General features: G+C 47.0%; 1 protein-coding gene across 1 annotated transcript in view; it reads left to right on the top strand.

Annotated features, from left to right (window-relative positions):
• Positions 1-1,426: 1,426 nt before the first annotated feature.
• NRF1 (nuclear respiratory factor 1) overlaps positions 1,427-24,213 on the top strand; it is a 44,813-nt gene continuing 22,026 nt past the window's right edge. The window contains exons 1-8 of the mRNA XM_041401099.1: positions 1,427-2,101; positions 7,282-7,396; positions 9,287-9,413; positions 10,351-10,491; positions 15,510-15,668; positions 16,340-16,534; positions 18,157-18,258; positions 20,852-21,009. Of these exons, the coding sequence (XP_041257033.1) occupies positions 1,879-2,101; positions 7,282-7,396; positions 9,287-9,413; positions 10,351-10,491; positions 15,510-15,668; positions 16,340-16,534; positions 18,157-18,258; positions 20,852-21,009 (1,220 nt within the window). The 5' untranslated portion in view covers positions 1,427-1,878. The remainder of the gene's footprint in view (positions 2,102-7,281; positions 7,397-9,286; positions 9,414-10,350; positions 10,492-15,509; positions 15,669-16,339; positions 16,535-18,156; positions 18,259-20,851; positions 21,010-24,213) is intronic.

Here is a 24,213-nt window from a genome sequence, read left to right as displayed (position 1 = left end):
ATTTTTTCCCACCCGTTTTTCTGTGGTGAAGGCAGTGTGAATTTCGTGGAAGGAAGTTAGGTCTGATTGATTGATTCTCCACAAGAAGTTTTCAGTTTGTCTCCGTGTACCTCAACGTCTCAGTCCCTTCCTCAGTGGCACTGTTTGAACTCCTGCTATTTTTGGATGGTTCTAATATTACAACCCAAGTTGTAAACAGGCTTGGACAACAGCAACATCAGACTCCAGCAGCTTTTTAGGGAGGACTGGGAGTCTGGAGCTGGTTTGGCTTTAGCTGTAGCCTCAGTAGGTTTGTGACAGTCTCACAACAACCATTCTGCTGTCCCTCAGGCTGGAATATTCCAACCCTTCCTCAGCACTGCCAATCCCACCACTAACCATGTCCCCAGGATCTGTTAAATCCCATCAGGGATGGGGACTCCAGCACTTCTGTGTTCCACTGACAGCTTGGAGAAGAAATGTTCCCCAAAATCCCATCTAAACCTCCCCAGCACTACTTTAACACATTTCCTCTTGTCCTGTGGCTTGGGAGAAGAGACCAACCCCACCTGGCTGCAACCTCCTTTTTGTTTGGTCAGAATAACCCTCTTGACAAAATGGTTTGGGTTCCTGTGTCTCACTGACCCCCATGGCATTCTGTGGTCTGTGTCAGTCAGGAGCTGTAATTCCATGACTGTACTTACCAGGCCAGAATATTTTTTTGTTTATTTTCTTATTCCCTGCAGCTGGTCACCTCTTTCTGCTCTTTGCCCTGAGCAGGAGCAGATTCCCTTTGGGGAATATGTTTTTGAGGGTCGAGGTTCTGATTCTCCTGTTTGAAAATATCTTAGGGATGTGCTCTTTCTTTTCCACAAACGTACAGCAGGCACAGACTGAAAATATCCCTGCACCTCCCATCCTGATCCTTCTGCACAGATCTGTGCTCCCAGTGTGTGGCCCAGGCCCTGCTGACTCTGTAAGCTGCTGCTTTGCTCGGTGCTTTACCGCTGGACGCCGTAATAAATCAGCTTTCTGTGATTTTTGTGCTTGGGTTGTGATGGCTTTGCCTCTGCCTGGACTCCGAGTCCAGGACTGGGCCCCTCCTGACCAGAAAGGTCTGGAGGGGCTGGAGAGGGTCCAGGGAATGGAGCTGGGAAGGGGCTGAGCCTGGAGCAAAGGAAGCTCAGGGGGACCTTGTGGCTCTGCACAAGTCCCTGCCAGGAGGGGACAGCCGGGGGGGTCGGGCTGTGCTCCAGGGAACAGGGACAGGAGGAGAGGGAACGGCCTCAGCCTGGCCAGGGGAGCTCAGGGTGGGCACCAGGAGGAATTTCCTCCTGGAAAGGGGGTCAGACCTTGGCAGGGGCTGCCCAAGGAGATGGTGGAGTCACTGTCCCTGGAGGTGTCTGAGGAACTCCTGGATGTGGCACTCGGTGCTCTGGTCTGGGGAAGGGACATAGGTTGGGCTTGATGATCTCAGAGCTCTTTTCCATCCTCAGTGCTCCTGGGATTCTGTACTGGCATCCTCATTTGTGTCCTGAGCTGTTGAGGGCAGAGGAGACTTTGTGTCACCCTCAGGCCTCTTCCCTGAAAGCTGGAACTTGACGTGGCAAAACCAAGTCCCAGTTTGACCCTTCAATACGTGTGTGAGGGACAATCTCAGCGCTGCAGGGTCCTTGGGGACCTTGCCTCCAGCAGAGATGATGGTGTCCCGGTGCTGTGCTCAGTTTGGAAGTGTGCTTTTTCCAAACTCTTTAACCTAGAGTTCCTCTCCTGGCAGAGTTATTTCCCTCTTGTAGACATCCCCTGTCCACGGGGGAGGCCATCTCTGTCCCTTGTGCTCACAGCTTCTTGTCCCAGCTTTTTGTCCCAGCTTTTTGTCCCCTCTGCCAGTGACTCTTGATGGAAGAACACGGAGTGACCCAGGCGGAGCACATGGCTACCATCGAGGCGCACGCCGTGGCCCAGCAGGTGCAGCAGGTGCACGTGGCCACCTACACGGAGCACAGCATGCTGAGCGCCGACGAGGACTCGCCCTCCTCGCCCGAGGACACCTCCTACGACGACTCCGACATCCTCAACTCCACGGCGGCCGACGAGGTCACCGCTCACCTGGCGGCTGCAGGTAAAGCCTGGGGGCTGCTCCGTCATCGTCATCATCATCATCATCATCATCACCTGCTGGTGATGCTTGTGTCGGAAAAATAGGGTGTCCCCTGTGTCTGGGAATGATTGGCATCTGACTCTATTGATTTAGAATGCTGAACAATTGTTTTATTAAACTGTATTATATTATATTGTACTGTACTATATTAAAGAGATATTACTCTATATATATACAGACATATATATATACACACACATATATGTGGGTATGTATATATATACCCACATATATATACTATATATATATACTGCACTATATATATACATATACATACTATATACATATATACTATACACATATATACATATGTATACACTCTATACATCTATACTATACTATATATACATATATATACTATGTACATATATACTATACACATATATACATATATATAAACACTATATACATATATACTATACTTATATATATACTATATACATATATACTATACACATATATACATATGTATACACTCTATACATCTATACTATACTATATATACATATATATACTATGTACATATATACTATACACATATATACATATATATACACACTATATACATATATACTATACTATACTAAATTACATACTAAAGAAAACTCGTGGCTGTCTTGACACAGCTTTGAGTGATTGGCCAAGGAAACAAAACAATCCTCAGCAGAATCCAATTAAGAGCTCCCTTCAGGTAAACAATATTCCTAACACATTCCACGTGTGCAAAAACAACAGGAGTAGCAAGTAGAGGTAAGAATTGTTTTCTCCCCTTCTCTCTCTGCTTCTCCAGGAAAACACCTGGGAGAGAGAATTATTTCTCTCTCTGTTCAGAGAATGTGAATGCTGCAATGCTTGGAGTGGCTGTTGGAATTCTGGGTGCTGAGAATTTTAGATTTTCTGTGCTGACAGACACTGACCCCCAAGAGAACACTGCATTTGACCTAAAGTGGTAACAAAAGCTTCCAAAATTGAATGATAGAACTAAGATTATGAGTGTGTAGTTGACTTGGTTTGAAAAGCCAGGTGTCTGCTGAGGAAGGCAGGAGCCTCCCTTGAAATGGAAAATGTAAACCCCCTCCCTCTGAATTATTATGATTTTGAAATTAAGGGGCTCTCAAGCAAAGATATGGGAATGGGAATAACAGTTCTTTATTAGGAAAGTGAAAATACAAATGCAATAGTGCAAACCAAACTGCCCCATGAACACAGCTCCTGCTCTGACTCTGACAGGGGTTTGTTTTATTTGTACTATTGCATTTGTATTTTTAATTTTCCTAGTAAAAACTGTTATTCCTGCTCCCATATCTTTGCCTGAGAGCCCCTCTTAATTTCAAAATTATAATAATTCAGGGAGAGGGGCTTTGCATTTTCCATTTCAGGGGAGGCTCCTGCCTTCCTCAGCAGACACCTGGCTTTCCAAACCAAGACATAGGGCCTAAGACAGTCAGGTGTCCTTGAGTTTCAGGCCTAGAGAGGAATTGTTTTATCTGAATAAAATGTGAGTACAGCAGCTGACAGGCTGTGGAGTTTTAGAGTTATACACTAAAGCAGTACAGGATCTGAAAAATAGAAAAGCTAAATCCTAAGGCATCACTGGTTCATCCACCCACAGGAATATTCCACAGGAAATTCTCCCTGCTGGCTGCTTGAATCCCACATCATTTCTGTGTGGATCACAGAGGTGCTGGGAATTGCTGCTCTATACAAAGATCTCTGCTAAAATGCTGCCTCAAGTAATGAAATTAAAATTCCAAATATGTCAAAGAGCAAAGATTATTTCAGGCCCCCCATAAACAACAGCAAAAAATAACCCAGGAGCACAGCCTTGCTGAGTCAGGGAGCTCACGTGTTGGGCCTGTCCCAGGGAGAGCCACAGAAGATCCTGACATATCTGGCCTGGGAAAGTCCTTCACAATCACAGATTCCTCCCAGTGGAGCCAAATGTCCTCCAGACTGGCCCTGTAGTGGGTTTGCATTGGCAGAAAAATGGGGTGATAATTAAGCACTGAGTCTGACCTGACTCTATCAGGCTTGAGACCAAACCTGTGAGGTTCCACCACCCCCTGATATATACTATACATATATATACCCTATATACATATATACTATACTATATGTACATATATATACTATGTACATATATACTATACACATATATACATATATATACACACTATATACATATATACTATACTATACTTATATATACTATATACATATATACAATACCATATATATATGATACTATACTATATATATACACACATGTATATATACATACTATATACATATATACTATACTATACTAAATTACATACTAAAGAAAACTCGTGGCTGTCTTGACACAGCTTTGAGTGATTGGCCAAGGAAACAAAACAATCCTCAGCAGAATCCAATTAAGAGCTCCCTTCAGGTAAACAATATTCCTAACACATTCCACGTGTGCAAAAACAACAGGAGTAGCAAGTAGAGGTAAGAATTGTTTTCTCCCCTTCTCTCTCTGCTTCTCCAGGAAAACACCTGGGAGAGAGAATTATTTCTCTCTCTGTTCAGAGAATGTGAATGCTGCAATGCTTGGAGTGGCTGTTGGAATTCTGGGTGCTGAGAATTTTAGATTTTCTGTGCTGACAGACACTGACCCCCAAGAGAACACTGCATTTGACCTAAAGTGGTAACAAAAGCTTCCAAAATTGAATGATAGAACTAAGATTATGAGTGTGTAGTTGACTTGGTTTGAAAAGCCAGGTGTCTGCTGAGGAAGGCAGGAGCCTCCCTTGAAATGGAAAATGTAAACCCCCTCCCTCTGAATTATTATGATTTTGAAATTAAGGGGCTCTCAAGCAAAGATATGGGAATAGGAATAACAGTTCTTTATTAGGAAAGTGAAAATACAAATGCAATAGTGCAAACCAAACTGCCCCATGAACACAGCTCCTGCTCTGACTCTGACAGGGGTTTGTTTTATTTGTACTATTGCATTTGTATTTTCACTTTCCTAATAAAGAACTGTTATTCCTATTCCCATATCTTTGCTTGAGAGCCCCTTAATTTCAAAATCATAATAATTCAGAGGGAGGGGGTTTACATTTTCCATTTCAAGGGAGGCTCCTGCCTTCCTCAGCAGACACCTGGCTTTCCAAACCAAGACATAGGGCCTAAGACAGTCAGGTGTCCTTGAGTTTCAGGCCTAGAGAGGAATTGTTTTATCTGAATAAAATGTGAGTACAGCAGCTGACAGGCTGTGGAGTTTTAGAGTTATACACTAAAGCAGTACAGGATCTGAAAAATAGAAAAGCTAAATCCTAAGGCATCACTGGTCCATCCACCCACAGGAATATTCCACAGGAAATTCTCCCTGCTGGCTGCTTGAATCCCACATCATTTCTGTGTGGATCACAGAGGTGCTGGGAATTGCTGCTCTATACAAAGATCTCTGCTAAAATGCTGCCTCAAGTAATGAAATTAAAATTCCAAATATGTCAAAGAGCAAAGATTATTTCAGGCCCCCCATAAACAACAGCAAAAAATAACCCAGGAGCACAGCCTTGCTGAGTCAGGGAGCTCACGTGTTGGGCCTGTCCCAGGGAGAGCCACAGAAGATCCTGACATATCTGGCCTGGGAAAGTCCTTCACAATCACAGATTCCTCCCAGTGGAGCCAAATGTCCTCCAGACTGGCCCTGTAGTGGGTTTGCATTGGCAGAAAAATGGGGTGATAATTAAGCACCGAGTCTGACCTGACTCTGTATCAGGCTTGAGACCAAACCTGTGAGGTTCCACCACCCCCTGAGCATCCCATGCCTTTTGCTTATGAACTTTCCAGCTTCCCATCATGCAGGAATTTTTCCTTCTCCTTCCCTTCTAGCACACAGAATTTTCAGGCCTGGGTAGTCTTCAAAAGACCCTGGTAGGGCACTGCTGGGAACTCTGGAATTTACATTTCTTTCCCTGGTAGATCACTGCTGGGAACTCTGGATTTTACATTTCTTTCCCTGATAGAACACTGCTGAGAACTCTGGATTTTACATTTCTTTCCCTGGTAGAACACTGCTGGGAACTCTGGATTTTGCCTTTCTTTCCCTGGTAGATCACTGCTGGGAACTCTGGATTTTACATTTCTTTCCCTGGTAGGGCACTGCTGGGAGCTCTGGATTTTACATTTCTTTCCCTTGTAGAACACTGCTGGGAACTCTGGATTTTACATTTCTTTCCCTGGTAGGGCACTGCTGTGCTGAGAACTCTGGATTTTGCATTTCTTTCCCTGATAGGCCACTGCTGGGAACTCTGGATTTTGCATTTCTTTCCCTGGTAGACCACTGCTGGGAACTCTGGATTTTACATTTCTTTCCCTGGTAGATCACTGCTGGGAACTCTGGATTTTACATTTCTTTCCCTGGTAGGGCACTGCTGGGAACTCTGGATTTTACATTTCTTTCCCTGGTAGGACACTGCTGGGAACTCTGGATTTTACATTTCTTTCCCTGGTAGAACACTGCTGAGAACTCTGGATTTTGCATTTCTTTCCCTGGTAGGAGACTGCTGAGAACTCTGGATTTTACATTTCTTTCCCTGGTAGGACACTGCTGAGAACTCTGGATTTTACATTTCTTTCCCTGGTAGGACACTGCTGGGAACTCTGGATTTTGCATTTCTTTCCCTGGTAGAACACTGCTGGGAACTCTGGATTTTGCATTTCTTTCCCTGGTAGGAGACTGCTGAGAACTCTGGATTTTACATTTCTTTCCCATTAGAACAGGTCCTCAATCCCTCAGGAAAGCCTCAGACTCCTGATGTTGTAGTTGAGGTGTCCAAGCAGGATTTGTGGAGCTGTACCTGGTTTCCTCTTCCCAGCCACCAGGACCTCCTCAGTTATTTAAATCTTGGGAGTTTTTCAGTGTGTTTGGAAGATGAAACACAGAATTCTGTGAGTGCCAGGACAACTTTAGGCTGAAATATGTGACTTTCACCCCGGGCTGAGCAGGGATTTGCCAGCCTGGGGAGCGGAGCTTTCGCTGCAGAGCTCAGGGAGGGATTTGTGTCACTTGGCTCTGCTGGGGACACCCTGGGCACCCATTCCTGGCTGGGGGGCATGGTGACCATGAGCTGCTGGAGCTGCCTGACCCTCTGTGCTTTGATTTGCAGGCCCTGTGGGGATGGCAGCAGCTGCTGCTGTGGCAACGGGGAAGAAGAGGAAGCGGCCTCACGTTTTCGAGTCCAACCCCTCCATCAGGAAGAGGCAGCAGACTCGTTTGCTCAGGTGGGCACTCACCTGTCCCTGCCTCCTCAGCCTCCTCCAGCCAGCTCTGGTGGCCTGTGTGCTCACAGCAAGTGCTGCCCAGGAGTCACCCAGCTCGGGGATTTTTTGGGAGTGTCTTTCTGGAAGGCAAGAGTTGGGTTTTAGTTTGCATTAAAGGGTTAAATTGCAGCTCTGCTCATCTCTGATTTTGTGATCACCAGGACTGACACTCTGGTGGATCCATTGTTCTGTTTTAACCCCCAGCTGGTCACCAGCTATCTGTCACAGTGACATTGCAGCATATCCATAGTGGCTTTAGCAGAAATTGAAGCTCCTTCCATGTCCCAGCTCTGCAAAGCATTTATCTGCCTCACAAAAAAAAGTCTTTTCTGCTTGGTCAAACCATTCTGGAGATAAATTCAGTGTGTGTATATCCAAATTCCCTTTGCCACTGGACAAACCCCACAGTCTGTGGGATTTAGAGCATAGTTTTAGGAAGAATAATCCAGGAGAGATTCCTGCCTGAGTTAAAACACTATTTTTTGGCTTTAGGAGCTTCCTGTGGAGACAGCAGGGCTCCACAGCCCTCCAGGTGTTGCATTCCAGGTGCTCTGAGGCTGTTTGCCCACCTGATGGCCCCCGAGCCACACCAGAGCCCTGGGGCTGCACAGCCCTGGAGACACCACCTGAGGTTCTGGGCTCTGGAATCATCTGAGAACACCGGCTGCCACTGTTCCCTGGCTTTTGCAACAAAGCAATTCTTGATTTTTTTGCTGTTTGGGATCTCATTGGGCAGTTAATGTTAATTTATTGGGCAGAGTTATTGCTAAATAATAATCCTTAGGAGTGAATTCCCTGCCTTTTACAGCTCCGTTCTGGTTTTCCCTCCTTCCCCCAACTCTGCCCTGTTTATTGCAGTGTTTCTGTGTTTATTGCAGTGTTTCTGAAGAACAAATCTTTTTCTCCCTTGAAATATGAACAATATCATTTCAAAGAAACTGCTCAGTGAAGGAATTATTTCTTCTCCTTTCACGCAATGACTTCATTTTACTACATTAAGATAATGACAAAACATCATTTTTTTCCCACTCTGACCAGTTGAACACATGTTTGTGCTTGATTTTCACCCCACTGGGAATCAAGTGGGAATTTCAAACCCCTGGCTGTGGGATCTGTGTGTAGCTTGTGGTGCTTTTTGGCAACCTCAGGTCCTGAAATGACCAGGACAGGGACTGAGCTGTCACCTCACAGAGTGCTCAAGTTTTCTGGGGAAAACACTGCTTCTTTCTTGCTTTTGGAGTTTCTGCCACCATTTCTGACTCTTGCACTGCTTAAAAGGGAATAAGAGGCAGAAAATATCCAGTGGAACGTTTTAATTCCCAAGGGAGTTGCTGATGGGGCAGGTGTTGGGACACCTGGGTTCCCTGTGCTGAGCTGTTGCAATATTTCCAGTTCTTGCCTGTCCTGTAGCTTGAATTCCTACAGATCTGGTTTGAGCAGGACTTTGGTGCTGGAGAATTGCACTGCTATGATGTGGATGTAAAACAACCTCTGTCTGCAGGCCTCTTTTGATGAATCATTCAGGTGCTTCAACAAAACACAAGTTTTGTGTTGCTCAGACAGAGTGGAAGTGCAGACTCTCGCTGCCCCAGCTTTGCTGCTCTGGTGATTTCTCTTTTTACATCAATGAGAAAAGGAGAGAGGGGAGAATAATTGACATTTGAGCTGCTGGGTGACTGCAGGGAGCACAGCAGGCCTGTGGAACAGAGGAATAAACTCAATATGTGGCCAAGCTGAGCAGCTGGGGCTCCGTTTCTCACCTGCTTTGTGAAAGGGAGCTGGCACTCAGAGGGGCTGTGTTTCTGCAGGGCTTTCAGCTGATGCCCATTCCCTGGTTTTGCCCTGTTTCAGGAAGCTCCGGGCCACGCTGGACGAGTACACCACCAGAGTGGGGCAGCAGGCCATCGTCCTGTGCATCTCACCCTCCAAACCCAACCCTGTCTTCAAAGTATTCGGTGCTGCACCCTTGGAGAATGTGGTAGGTGTCCCTGGGAAAGTGAGGAAAGAAATTCCTCACCTTCTCTGCAGATTTTGTTCTACTCAGGGCAGTCTTGGAAGCCTGGTAGGGATCTGAAGAGTAATTTTAAAAACCCTGGAAAATAGAGTTTAGGTTTTATGGAATACAGTGCTGGACCTGGTTGAGTCAGTGATTTCAGAGATCTTTTCCAGCCCTAATGTTCCTGTGATACCCTGACATGAGGGCAGCACTGAGGTCCTCTCTTCACTGCAAGAATGGTTGCCTGGCACATCTCACCAGGGAGAATATCCTGGATTAAAAATCAGAGGGAACATGTCATGACCACAGAATCCCAGAACCCCTGAGGTTGGAAAAGACCTCCAGGATCATTGAGACCAAGGTGTCAAAGCCCCACTTTGTCCCTAACCCAGAGATCTGAGTGCCACATCTAGGAATTCTTGGACACCTCCAGGGATGGGCACTCCAAAGCTCCCTGAGCAGCCCCTGCCAAGGCCTGACCCCCTTTCCATGGGGAAATTCCTGCTGGTGCCCACCCTGAGCTCCCCTGGCCCAGGCTGAGGCCGTTCCCTCTCCTCCTGTCCCTGTTCCCTGGAGCACAGCCTGACCCCCCCGGCTGTCCCCTCCTGGCAGGGACTTGTGCAGGCCCCCCCTGAGCCTCTTCTTCTCCAGACTAAACCCTGAAAAATGACATGTTTAAACTCAGCTCTTCTCTCTTCACCTTATTGCAGACCCTGCCCAGGACAAGTTCTACCCTCAGAACTTTTCCTTTCATCCCACAAATTCTTCCCTTGCCAGTGTTACTGCGGGTTTCATCAGCAGCTCTTCCGTAGGGCCGAGTCTCAAAGGGCTGCTGGGTGTTTCCTGGCAGCTGTGCCACTGTTTGCTCCTCTCCTGGTGCTGCTCACCTTGTTTACCTGAGCCTAACAACTCCCCACAGGTACGCAAGTACAAGAGCACCATCCTGGAAGACCTGGAGTCGGCGCTGGCCGAGCACGCCCCGGCCCCTCAGGAGGTCAACTCAGAGCTGCCACCCCTCACCATCGATGGCATCCCTGTCTCCGTGGACAAGATGACCCAGGTGAGTGGACAGGTGACCCAGGTGAGCAGCCACCCGTGGCAGAGGCAGGGGAACAGAGGGGTGTTTGGCATCTTGCAGTCTCATCCTGTTGTTTTGTGTGGCTGCCTCTCCAGAGGATGCTCTGATCTCTCTCCCCTGGGGCTCTGACAGCTCAGGTTGTGGTTGGGTGTGGAGCTTTGTTAGTGATGCTGATTTTCTCCATGAACAAAAATGGTGTGGAGAGCTCAGGCTGCTGCGAGCATTCCCTTTGGAGCTGATTTTGACACCTCAGAAACTGCAAACAGGGAAAATGTTTGTTCCGTGCTTTGCCACGATCTTTAAGCACCAAGGTTGGGAAAGTCACTCGTGGACACCTTCCTGTGTCCTGTAGTTCATTCCCTCCTCTGTTTCTTGCTGTGGATTGGAGCAGAAGGGAGTTTGCCAAAGGTTCAACCCCAGATCAGACCCTGAGTGAGATATTTTTGTTGGAGCTTTGTTAGTGATGCTGATTTTCTCCATGAAAAAAAAAATGGTGGGGAGAACTCAGACTGCTGGCAGCATTCCCTTTGGAGCTGGTTTTGGGACCTCAGAAAGTGGAAACAGAGGAAATTTCCCTGTTCCCTGTTTGTTCCATGCTTTGCCACAGTCTTTAAGCACCAAGGTTGGGAAGGTCACTTGTGGACAGTTTTCTGTTTCCTGTAGCTCATTCCCTCCTCTGTTTCTTGCTGTGCCTTGGAGCAGAGGGGAGTTTAACCCCAGATCAGATCCTGAGTGGGATATTTTTGTTGGAGACAGGGAATTATCTGCCCTGGGCATGTGGGAGATTCCCTTTCTCTCCAGGTCCAGCCCCTTGCTGACCTCACTGTTGGGAGAAAGTGGAGGGGACTCCTCAGGGAAGCTTCATCTGGAGGGAAATCTCCTTCCCAGGGATGCAGGACCTGAATTCAGGCAGGTGTGTCCTGCAGGAGGCTCTGGGTACACCCAGCCTGAGGCACCACAACAAGTTTTAAATGCTGAAAGGCAATTTTTATCCGAGGGAGTAGCAAGATGGAAAGGGCAGCACACAAAGAGGTCAGAGCAGGGCAAAGACATGCAGATTTTTCAGTGCTCTGCAGAGGTCACACCCTGCTCAGAGCACCATTTCCATTTCTTGGTGGAATCAGACAAGCTCACACTCTTAATAAAATTTTATTGTGCTTTGGCTGGTACAGATCATTTTCCCAATCCCTGACAAATAAGACAAAAACTATTTCTTGGATTTTTAAACTCCTGTGAAAGGTGGCACCTGCAGGAGCTGCTCATGGAAATGTTTCTCTCCTCCTGGTCCTGCAGGGCCTTTGCTCAGCCAGCCCAAAGTGCTGATGTAGAACCTTTTCTTTCAAATCCTCTCCTGCTGCTCCATGGCAGAAAAACCAGGATCTTTTTAGGAATGGCCCTCATCGTTCCAGCACAGTGAGGTAGTTCAGAAGAGCTGTGGAAAGGTTTCTCCTGAGCTGGGCACAGAGGTACCATCATTTATTGTGGGAATCTTGATTCCCAGAGCTTCCACTATAATTATTTGTATTTTCTAGTAAAAAAATCAGTGCTTTTTTTTTTTTTTTTTTTTTTAGCTAAGTTGCACAAAACCCCATGGAAAACTGGAACAAAAATAAATATAAATGTAATTAGGAGGGCAGGGACTGGAAAAATGAGGCCTCTGCTTTCAGCAGGTGACAGCAGGCAGGTGTAGAGGTGTCATCAGTGAGGAGGTGAAAATAATTCTCCTTTTAATTGCTCTGCTTCCCCAGTGGTCTGGAGGGAAATGAAGCCTTTATTTGCCTGGGCAAAGATGTTTCTCTAACCTTGGGAATGGAGAGTATCACCCACCTGGTCTGGGCAGGAAAACCTGTGTTGCAGTGGGATTTTCAGCCTTCACAGAGGGGGATCTTGGTGCTTTCTGGACTTTGGTGACAGCTGAGTTTGCCCCTCACCTTGTTCTCAGCTGCTCGTTGATGTGATTGAGGAGTAAAATTGGGTAATCTGAGCTTAACCAAGCTGAGCTCAGTGCCTCAGTCAGCTCTCACTGGTTTATGAAGAGGTGATTTGTCCTTTAAGCTGATTTTTTTTTTAAGCCCCTGTGATTTATAACTTGCTTGTAGGAGGCAGTAAAAGCTTTTCTGGCTCCTACAGGCCAGAAAAAACTTTATAAAGTTTTTGAAAGACCATCATGGTGCCCGTTCCCCTCCTGAGAGCTGCATTGCTGCTCTCCCAGCTGGTGCCTGGCACAGAATCCTTGCTGGAATCAGCTCCCATGCAGCTGAGCAATAGCCTGGATGGATTTCTGGTTTCCCAGCTCTGGGAAGTGCAGCAGGGATGGATTCAGGGATGGGTGTTCCCTTCCAGCTCTGGTGCAGTTGCTGTTTTTCCCTCTCCCACTTCCAGGTGCAGCCGGGGTCCTGCATGGACTCGACTTTGCAGAGATCCCAAGGCTGAGCTCTGGGCATGTGTAGAAAATTCCCAGCCACAGGTTTTGCTCTCTTCTAGAAACCACTTCCCTTGGTGTTTCCAGCTCTGGAGAGCAGTTGGAATACAGCTGGCTGTGCTTTGGGCTGTTGCATTTGGGATTGGGACAGCTCAGTACCATTAATTCTCGAATTTGATGTTAAAAGTGAAAACACTGAGCCTGTGTGAAAGAAGTGGCAAAGAAACATTCCTCACCATTTTTCCCAAATCCATCCTGGGGGCTCCCTGAGTCCTTTCCAAGGGCACAAACTGGAAGGTGCCACTGGGTTTTTCCAGAAGATATTTGATTTTTGGGTGTTTCTGGATGGTGCTCCTGCAGGTGAGTGTCCCCCCTGTTCCCCCAGGGGTGTGGGGGACATCACCTGTGGCCCAGCCCAGCCTCGTTAGGGCACTAATTAGCCTCTGCTGACAGAGCTGCTGATTGTCTCCCCGTGGATTAAAACAAACCCTCCTTAACAAGTACCTTGAGTAGCTTGAGCCCTGAACTGCTAGAGCAGTAATTGATGCAGCTGGAACAAGGAGCACTGCTGATGGCAGGGAAGAGCTTTAACTGTTTTTGCACCGGCCCTAAATGCTGAAAATTTTAAACTTTCTGTACTAAAAAACTCTAATCCCCAGAAGAATCCCACATTTAACCTAAAGCCATAAACCAGAATTGTTAATAACACTAAAATTACAAGTGTGTAGTTAATTAAAAGTGTGTAATATCATGAAGTAAAAAACCTAGAGTCTTAAAAAATATATATCATTTAAAATATATATTAATATATATTAATATATGTTATAACATATATTATTCAAAATATAATATATATAAAACAAAATAGAAGTTTTAAAACAAAAACTATGCCTTCTTCCTTCTTCTCCATAAGCTTAAATAGTATTTTATAACTAAACAAAAAAAATCCACATTACAAAGTTCAAGTAATTAATTATTAAGTTAAAAATAAAAATAATTTAAGTATAATTTCTTAATTAAATAGTTTAATCTTAAAAAACCTTATACAAAAATAGTTAACCATTTTGTAACTTAGTAATACAGTACTATAAACAGAACTATATTAAATATGCATTATAAATATTATAAATAATATATTATACTATTTATAAGTATAAGTATAATATATAAGTATATTGTTACTATAATTTATAATATAAATAAAAAATAACAAGCATCTAAACCTAAACACAAAATACCATCTCTAACACTTCAATCCAAACCTAAACAAAATCAACCCCAAACAAACAAAAACCAAAAACAAACAAAAAAAAACAAAAAAACCCAACAAAAAAAAAAAAAAAAAAAAAAAAAAAAAAAAAAAAAAAAAAAAAAAAAAAAAAAAAAAAAAAAAAACAAACACAAAAACAACAAAAAACAACAAAAAACAAACCAAACCAAAAACCAGCAGCAGCTCCAAAAAAGCTTGCTGCTCCCAGGTTTATTTTAATTAATTATTGAGCAGAGTTACTGCTAAATATTAATCCTTGGGGATGAACTCCCTGCCTTTACAGCTCCATTCTGGTTTTCCCTCCTTCCCCCAGCTCTGCTCACTCAGCCCTGTTTGTTGCAGTGTTGAACAAATCCTTTTCTCTCTTGGGCTATCTATGAACAATGTATTTTTAAATAAACTGCTTTCTGGAGGAATTATTCCTTCTCCCTTTGCCAGGCTTCATCCAGGGAACCTGGAGCATGTCAGGGTGGGTGTTGGCCCTGCAGTGGAAGGTGGATCATGGACAGGCTGGGAAAAAGGTGCTTTAGGGCTTATTCCATGTGGAAGGTGGAAAAGGCAGCTTGAAATGAGATCTTGGACAGCTTGGAGCCAAGGGATGCCACATCCAGGCTCTGTCCAGAGAGGGGAGTGGAGCTGGAGCACAGGGAGAAGGGTCTGGAGAACTTCTGAGGGAGCTGGGAAGGGGCTGAGCACATAAGGAGAGCTCTCCCCTTCCTGCTCTGCTCTGCACCTGAGCCAGCCTTTTCCTGGTGGTTCAAGGAGTCCCTGGTACAAAACCAATCTTGTCACAAAACCCTGTGTGAATTGTTTATTTCTTTTGGCAGGACAGGGCTGGAGAAGTGTGAGATTGTGGTTTCCACATTTCAGCAGTCACTGAAGCTGCACCCCCTTGCAGCACCTCTGTAAATGATACATCAGCTCATGCCTGAGCTCCTGCCACTGTAGGGACACTGAGTGTGGGGTTTTTCATAGGTTATTGTGATTTATTTTTTGTTTTTCCGTTTCAGGTTGGCTCGTCCTCTTCCTAGTAGTGTTTGATTTGTGAAGTGTCAATACAATGGCTGTGCCTTGGTGTCGTAATTTTGTTCTGGCTGATTTAATTTTGTTTCTTCTCTTCCACCCGCTGCCAAGCTGAGTCCTGGGAGAAGATGGCAAAGTATTGTCCACCTTCCTTGGGCTTTCAGGCCTCTTCCTGTTGATGGCTCCAACAGGATGGAAGCTGAACGCAATAATTGCGTACAACGTCCCTCAAAACCACCCGAGATGTGAATTCCTAAACACCTCTCAACCTTTCGTGTGTTCCAGGCACAGCTGAGAGCCTTCATCCCCGAGATGCTGAAGTATTCCACGGGTCGTGGGAAGCCAGGCTGGGGCAAGGAGAGCTGCAAGCCCATCTGGTGGCCCGAGGACATTCCGTGGGCCAACGTCCGCAGCGACGTCCGCACGGAGGAGCAGAAGCAGCGGGTGGGTGTCTCCCTGTCTGCCTCCAAATGGAGCACAGGGGATGCAGGCTGGTTTTTGGCAGTGGTTTTTGCCTTGAGGGACAGAAGAAAGGGTCTGTGTCGTGGCCCCCTGAAGGAGGGAAGGGATGCTGTCCTGTTCAGAGCAGCAGGGAGCCTTGTGCTTAAAGGAAGGAGCCATGGATGTGCAGTGGAGCCGGGGAAAATGAGAGAACTGGGTGAAAAAGTAAGGTTTCTACCAACCTGTCACAGAGATAATCAAAGGAAGCCACCGTGGTGGGGAGGCAGCAGGACCTGTGCAGGCTGGTTCAGGGCTGCTTGGGTGGGGAGGCTGGAAATGGTGCTGTGGCAGCATTTTGGTGCTTTCCCAAATCACCGTGGTTTTCTGCTTGGAGTCACAGAATGGTTTGGGTTGCAAGGACCCTGTTAAAGGTCTTCTCATCCAACCCCTGCACTGAGGAGGGACATCTTCACTGGATCAGAAGGCTTTCCAGGGTGATTCCTTGGGGAGAGGAGGGGATGAGCAGAGGGAGGTTCAATACTGGGATTGTTCGTTTGCGAATCCTTGCGAACCACCCGACGAAGCCCGGTGAGGACAAACCTGCAAATCCCAGCGCTGGGCTGGTTCAGAACACCTCCCTGGGCTGACTGTCCCCTGTTCCCTCCTGCTGGAAGGTGTCCTGGACCCAGGCCCTGAGGACCATCGTGAAGAACTGCTACAAGCAGCACGGGCGCGAGGACCTGCTCTACGCCTTCGAGGACCAGCAGACCCCGCAGACCACGACCACGCACAGCATCGCCCACCTGGTGCCCTCCCAGACCGTGGTACAAACCTTCAGCAACCCCGACGGCACCGTGTCCCTCATCCAGGTGAGAGCAGCCCCCTGGCTCCTCCATTTCCAGCACCATTTAAACCACCAGGAGGTGGCTGGAGGAAACTCATGAGCCAAACTTGTCCTTCAGGAATTTCGTCCTTATCATGTCTTACCCCACAACAAAGATCCATCCTCTCCTCTCTCTTCCCAGCTCCCACCCCTTGTCCAGTGCAAGGGTTTCTGTGATGTGGTCAAAAAAATTCAGGGGTTTGACCCAAGTTTAGTGAACCTGCTTGGAACAAATCCAAGCCACACAGCACCTGTAATGGCAGTGGGAGGAGAGGTGGTGGAACTGCCTTCCTTTAATGGTATGAAGTGTAGTTTAATCAGCTACATTTTAGGTATTTTATATATAAATCATCTATCTATCTATCTAATACATATTATATATTTTTATATATCTATTTTTAATATAGATATACGTATCTATATTAAATATATATATATATCTATATATAGATCAAGTATTTCTGTGCCCCAGGTCTTTATCTGACACCTGAAGTGTATTACATTTTTTACAAACACCAAATACATATTTGTCCCCATGGAATAGGATTCCTCTCACACTGTTCTTAGCTCAGTGCTGTTTTCCCTGTGTTCCCTGTGAGGGAAAGCAGATTCTGGCAGCTCAGGATGTCAAAAAAAATTAGGTTTTCTCTTGAAACTTCCCACAAACTCCTTGTGGGGGTGAGAATTGAACCTCAGTTTCCCCTGTGCCTCCAAACCACCACTGGTGGTGGTTCCTAACCAGGCCCAGCACTTTGTCCCCCTTGAGCATCACATTTTTAGTCAAGTCTCAGACACACTTTTCTCAGACAGATAAAAGCTGGGTGTTTGAGTAGGGTTTTTTTTCCCAAATGAAGCTTTTCAGTGGCTGTCACAATTTTCTGTTCCCCACCAAGGCCCAGGTGGTTCTCTTTGCTCACCTGTCCATACAATCTCCCTTTGACTGGTGTCCTTTCAGGTGCTGGACACCTGAGATCCCATTGACTCCCTGCATTTATATTTAATGCTCCCATCTCCCTGCCTGTGTCCTTTCCCAGCTGTTAAATGGGGAAAAGATCATTTCCAAAGGGGTATTGAGGAGGACCTCACGTTTGCCAAGGTGCCTGGAGATGAGACCCAGGGAATGGGGAGCAAGGAGGGCGTGCAGGGAATTGTGAGCCAGTGCTGGTGGGTGGGAGAAGGGAGTTGGCTCCACCATGCTCCCTCAGCTGCTCTTCCTGAGGCTGGGAGACCGCTGAGGCCTTCAGGGACATAGGGACAGCAAAACTTGGTTCCAGTCTGGAAGCTGCCATGGATGAACGTGGCTCCAACTTGGGATTTCCTCCCCGCTGGGGAGAGCTCCATGTTTTCCGTGAGCTCTGCAATTACAATTAGTCACAGAATCATGGAATTTGAGGGAGTTGGAATGGACCTTAAAGATCCTATCATTGCCATGGGCAGGGACACCTTCCACCATTCAGCCTGGCCTTGGGCACTTCCAGGGATGGGACACCCACAACCTCTCTCGCAGTAAATTCCTTTATTCTTTTCAATCTGCCAGCGTGTGAGCCCCCCTTTTCCCCAACCTGCGGACACTTCCTGCGGTAACCCTGCGTCGTTTTCTCCCCACAGGTTGGCACGGGTGCCACGGTGGCCACGCTGGCCGACGCCTCCGAGCTGCCCACCACGGTGACCGTGGCACAGGTCAATTACTCTGCAGTGGCTGACGGAGAGGTGAGCGGCCCGTGGGGCACCCGCGGGGCCCGCGGCAGCCGTGGGGCCCGCGGTGAGCACCGGCCTGGCAGAGAGGGGCTGGCACACAGCAGGGGCTGCGGGCTGCTGCACCAAGTGCTGAGGGGCTGCTGCGGCGCAGGGCTCTGCAAAGACCATTTACCACGGTGACCGTGGCACAGGTCAATTACTCTGCAGTGGCTGACGGAGAGGTGAGCGGCCCGTGGGGCACCCGCGGGGCCCGCGGCGAGCACCGGCCTGGCAGAGAGGGGCTGGCACACAGCAGGGGCTGCGGGCTGCTGCACCAAGTGCTGAGGGGCTGCTGCGGCCCAGGCCTCTGCAAACACCATTTTGTATATGTATATGTATATATAAATATAATTTTATATGTGTATATATATAGATATGTAATTTTATATATTTATATATATGAACGTTATCTATAAAATATAGAATATTATATATATAATATTTTACATATATAATAATATTATATAATAGTGTCTCCCTGTGTGTCCCCCTGTGTGTCCCTGTGTGTCCCTGTGTTCCTGTGGGTCCCTGTGTCCCTGTGTCCCCGTGTCCCTGTGTGTCCCTGTGTGGCTGTCACGGCGAGAGGTGGCAGCACAGAACAGCTTTGCTGGCCCCGCTCCCTGTTCCCATGCCAGCCCTGACTGGAGCAGCCTGCAGTGACCTTGAAGCACTTTGCAGCTGCTTTGGGCTTTTCAAGGGCCACTTTTATCTCCTGAGAGCTGCAGGAAATCTTCCAAAGGCACAAATGAGGCTGAGTGGGGCTCACCTGGGTTAGGGAAGGTGTCCCTGCTTGGGATCTGGATGAGTTTAAGGTCCTTTTACACCCTTTTAGCTGTGGAATCTCAGCCTTTCTGGAGACAGTCCCATCTTCTTTTCCTTCTTTCCTTACCCCATCCCTGTTCTGGAACTCCTTGGGCACCTTTGTAGGGCATCACTGGGATCTCCCCACCCACAGCTGCTCCCTCCCTCTCCATCCTGTGTTGGGATTGACCTTTACCCAAAGGCAGCAAAGTTTTCCTCATGCAAAATTTTACCTGGAGCCTCAGATCACCTCTGCTTTTAGGGATTTTTTAACCATCTCCATCCCAACAAATTGAGGTGGTTTTTTCATCACCCCCTACAGCATTTTTGTTTCAGAAGTTGGGGAGTGTCCTAAAATGTTTATGGGGATGGAGGTGGAGGGGAATTTCCACCTTGCAAAGCAGCCAGTAGGATTTGTCAGCAGATCCTCTGCTTGTTTGGTCCAAAGTATGTTTTTAGTTCTCATCCTGGTGGATTTTGGCCATGTAATCATTATCTGTGAAGCTCCACGTGAAGATACGGGGGAAAATGAGCAACAGGGTGAACTTTAGGTGATATGAAAATCATCTGTGAGAAGGTCTGGAGTTAGGGAATTTTAAATACCTGGGATAAATGAACATTTCCAGCCACTGTCATCTTTTATTGAGCAATATGGCTCAATCCCATCCGAGGTCACAGGTGCTGTCCAGATAATCCTGGATGGGAACAGGGACCAATCCCCAAAAAGTGCAAATAGAAACAGGGAGGAAAACACAGCCCATTTCCCTGAGGGATGTGATTTGTGCTGGGGCTCCAGCACTGCAGAAACACAGAATTCCAGAACAGTTGGGATTGGAAGGGACCTTTGGGAATCCTCCAGTCCAGGGCAGGGTCACCCAGAGCAGGTGACACAGGGACAGGTGGCTTTGGGATGTCTCCAGACAGAGATACTCCACAGCTTCCCTGGGCAGCTGTTCCAGAGCTCTGCCACTCTCCATGGAAGGAAGTTCTTCCTCATGGTGAGGTAGACTTGTGTTTTAATTGATGGCTGTTAATCACAGCTAATTAACAAACAGCCCAGCCTGGCAGGCAGCAGGTACAACAAGAACACCACTGCCCTGTTTTGTTGAGGATTTGGCAGGACAAGAGGGATTTGGAAGGGCTGGGAGCACCAACCCTGAGAGGAAGCCCTGAGGGAGCTGGGGGTGCTCCCCTGCAGAAAAGGAGACTCAGGGCTGCCCTCAGCACTCTGCACAGCTCTGAAAGGTGCCTGTGCTCAGCTGGGGCTGGGCTCTGTCTGCAGCAGCACTGACACAGCCACAGCACACAGTCCCGAGCTGTGCCAAGGGAAATTCAGGCTGGGTGTCAGGAAAAAGCTTTTCCAGCAAGGGGATAAAGCTCTGCCATGGCTGCCCGGGGAGGTGCTGCAGTCACCATCCCTGGGGTGTTGAACAAGCCTGGATGTGGCACTGGGTGCCAGGCTCTGCCTGAGGGCTTGGGCTGGGCTGGACTCCATGGGCTGCAAGGTCTCTCCCAACCCAGTCATTCTGTGATTTCTGGGTTTTTGAGGACCTTTCTGGATCTTTATCACTGTGAGCCTCATGGCTGACAGAGGGGCTGCAGTGTCCAGCCACATCCTCAGCTGCATCCCAGCCTCCCTCCCCTTTTCCCCGCTCTCAGAGCCGGACACCGCAGGACTCTACAAAAACCAATCCATTTTTCTTTTTGGGGAGCAGGCACCCCTGGAGGGGGTGCTCCTGATCCTACAGCCTGTGTTTCCTGGCAGGTGGAGCAGAACTGGGCGACGCTACAGGGCGGGGAGATGACCATCCAGACGACGCAGGCCTCGGAGGCCACGCAGGCGGTGGCTTCCTTAGCGGAGGCGGCGGTGGCGGCGTCGCAGGAGATGCAGCAGGGAGCCACTGTCACCATGGCACTCAACAGGTACCTGGAGAGGGCACAGCTGGCTCAACCTGAGCCTGGCATCTCCTGCCTGCGTTTCCTTCTGTTGGGGGCAGAGTTCAGCCTGTTCAGTCCTGAGAGAGGCTGTCACTCAGCGGGTTCCTGCAGCAGGTGGTGTGTGTAGGACAGATCATGATTCCTTCTCTGTTCAGAATCAGAATTTCCTCCACTGGCCACTGGCTTTGTTTTGTTTTTTTCCCCAAATCTTTCTGAAGTAGAAGCTGAAGGAGCTGCAGTGGTTATTAGGGTTTTTGGCTGCACTCAGGTTAGCAAGATCTGAGTGTAGCTGCACAGGTCCATCCAGCAGGATGAAATATCTTTGCTCAGCTCTGCTGAGCTGCTTAAACTCATCCTGCTGTTCCTAAAACCTGGAAATGGCTGTGGCATTCCCTGAGGGATAGGAAATCACAGCACAGCAGTGAAGGAGGTTTCCCACTGCTGAGCTGTGGACAAGAATTTGCCTCATCCAAACCAGGATCCTGGTTAGAGGCTGTTGGCTGAGCAGCCTGGGGGTGGAACAGGGCACCAGACCACACTGCTGGTAGCTGGAATAAAGCTCCAAGACCTTGTTCCATCCAGAAATTGCTGAAGGAATCACTTTGATCCCAGTTTGCTCCCAAATATCTGTTGGAATTGAATTCCAAACACACCTAGGACTGTTTCTGCTCTTTGTGATGCAGATTTGGGTCCTTCAGATATTTCTTGTCTGCTGCATGAGATTTCTCAAATAGGCTTTTTTTTACTAATATTTCCCTGTAAAATTCCCTTTTAAAACCAAATGATCTTTCCAGGACACTGGAGTTACAGGAGCAAGCCCCATCTCCCCAAATCCAACTTGCAGGATTTTATCCTGCACATTTCCAGGATTCCAGATTTCCCTACATGGATTTTTTTAAGAAGTGGGAGGGCTGGGCATGAGATGACACCTGATGCCAGGTTTGCTGAGCTGCCCTGGGCCTTCCTGCAGGGAAAATGCCTTCCCAGAGCTCCAGGCTCAGGAGAAGGATGTGCCCAGGGGAGGAGGGAAGCCAGGCAAGAGAAGATTCTGGTTCTCTACGAGTGTTTAAGAGCTGCTCTGAGACACAGAGGGGCTGCTGAGAACTGAAAATCCACCCTGAGTGGATGCAGGAAAGTGTTTGGCATCTAAGCAGGAAATGAGGGAAGAGAACAAAAATATGGGGAAACAGTTGGAAAATATTTGAGTCAATTGGTCAAGCAGAGAATGAGCAGAGGGAGAGCATTCATGGGGAAGCTAAAGGAAATCCCTCCTTTTTGCTTAATTCAGGTAGGAATTGGTAGGAAATTTGACTTCAGGAATGTTTTACCACTGCTGAGCAGATATTGTAAAAATAAGTTGAATATTAGGAATTGTCAGGAAAGGCATTAAGGGCAAGCCAGGATTAGGAATAACTGATGGTGCATTCACATGTTGGACAGTGTGGGAAGTGCTCACCACTCAAATGGAAAAGAGTGATCAAAGCCAGGAATGATCCATGCCACAGTGGGCTGTGGGAAGGAGATCACTGGAAATGTGTGAAATCATGAGGAAAACAAAAAAGGAAAAGTTTTATTTTCTCTTTCTCACAATATCAGACTAAAGGGCCGCCCAGCCAGGAGTTTTTGAAGCACCACAATGCAATTTTTCCTTCTAATTAAATGTGGAGCTCTTTGCTCCAGGATGCTGGGGAAGCAAAAAGTGTAGATGGGTTTCAGAGGGATTAAAGACTGGTCAGAGCTGATGGGCCAGATGCAGTCTCTGGGAAGCTGGGAGGGTGTAAGAGGGGAAAGATTGGGCACATCCTTTCCTAAATATCTGCCACTGCTGTTCTCACAGAACAGCTCTGCTGGCCACAAACCCTGTTCCCATCTCAGATTTGGCTGAAACAGCCTGGGGTGACCTTGCGTGGGAAATGAATTTGTAGAGAATTCTTAAAGTTTGACAGAAAGCTCACATGGTGTGTGTTTGTATGTAAACCTTGAGATGAGAAATGCTGGCTTAGAAATGCTGTGGAATAGGGTAAACACTGTTAGGAGAGAAATGGAATTAAAAATAAGCTTTAAAGGATGGTTTTGTAAATAAGACTGGGTATTTTAGAAAAAATATAACTATGAAAAGTGTATTGTAGTAAGGTCTGTGAGAAGTAATTTTAGATGATTAGCTTTAAAGCATTTACAGTATGGTGTAGTAAAAGCTGATGGGCTAAGAAACACTTATAATATGTTGTAATTAAGAAATAGTTTCTGATTGTAATAGTGTGAATTATAACATCTGTATTTTCTCACCCACAAAACCACCCCATATACATATATATAATTATGTATTATATATAATATTATGTATTATATGTATATCTGTTATTATATATAACAGATATATATAACATCTGTATTGCCTCACCACAAAACCAGCCCATTTCTGGGTCAACAAAAGGCTTAATCCAACAACCTTGAAGCACCTTGCAGCTGCTTTGGGCTTTTCAAGGGCCACTTTTATCTCCTGAGAGCTGCAGGAAATCTTCCAAAGGCACAAATGAGGCTGAGTGGGGCTCACCTGAGTTAGGGAAGGTGTCCCTGCCCTGGTCTGGATGGGTTTAAGGTCCTTTTACACCCTTTTAACTGTGGAATCTCAGCAGCTCAGCCTTTCTGGAGACAGTCCCATCTTCTTTTCCTTCTTTCCTTACCCCATCCCTGTTCTGGAACTCCTTGAGCACCTTTGCAGGGCTTTTGGGCCTGGCCTCATTTGTGTGAAGAAATTTAACAGCAATCTGCTGAAAATAATGCTCATTAAAAAGCATCATTAAGCCACTTGGCTGGGGAGGAGTTGAAGCCAGAGCTGGTGATGCTGGTCATGGCAGCAGGACAAGGCAAAGGGGCAGAAGGGAGAACTCTGAAATCTGCAGAGCCCCAGGATGTGCCAGTGCCAAAATACCTGAATCCAGAGGCAGGAAGGAGCCACGTGGAATTGTCCCAAAGTTTTATCAAGTCCCAGGTGAAAGGGAGAACACAGGACTTTTCTAAGAGACCTGAAAAAAATCCACCAGAACAGCTTCTTCCCATCCATTCCTTCTGCTGTGCATCACTTCACCCAGGCCAGATGGGAATCCCTCTGCTCTGGGCTGCTCTCCTGGCGTGTGTTTTCTGGTTCAAATGGAGTTATTTGTTTCTCTGCTGTCCCTAACCCTTGTC

The sequence above is a fragment of the Onychostruthus taczanowskii genome, unplaced genomic scaffold (genome assembly GCF_017590055.1).
Source record: "Onychostruthus taczanowskii isolate IOZ18803 unplaced genomic scaffold, ASM1759005v1 scaffold184, whole genome shotgun sequence".
In the NCBI taxonomy this organism is placed as follows: Eukaryota; Metazoa; Chordata; class Aves; order Passeriformes; family Passeridae; genus Onychostruthus; species Onychostruthus taczanowskii.
The sequence above is the reverse complement of the archived record's forward strand: the minus strand, read 5'-3'. Positions and strand labels throughout refer to the sequence as shown.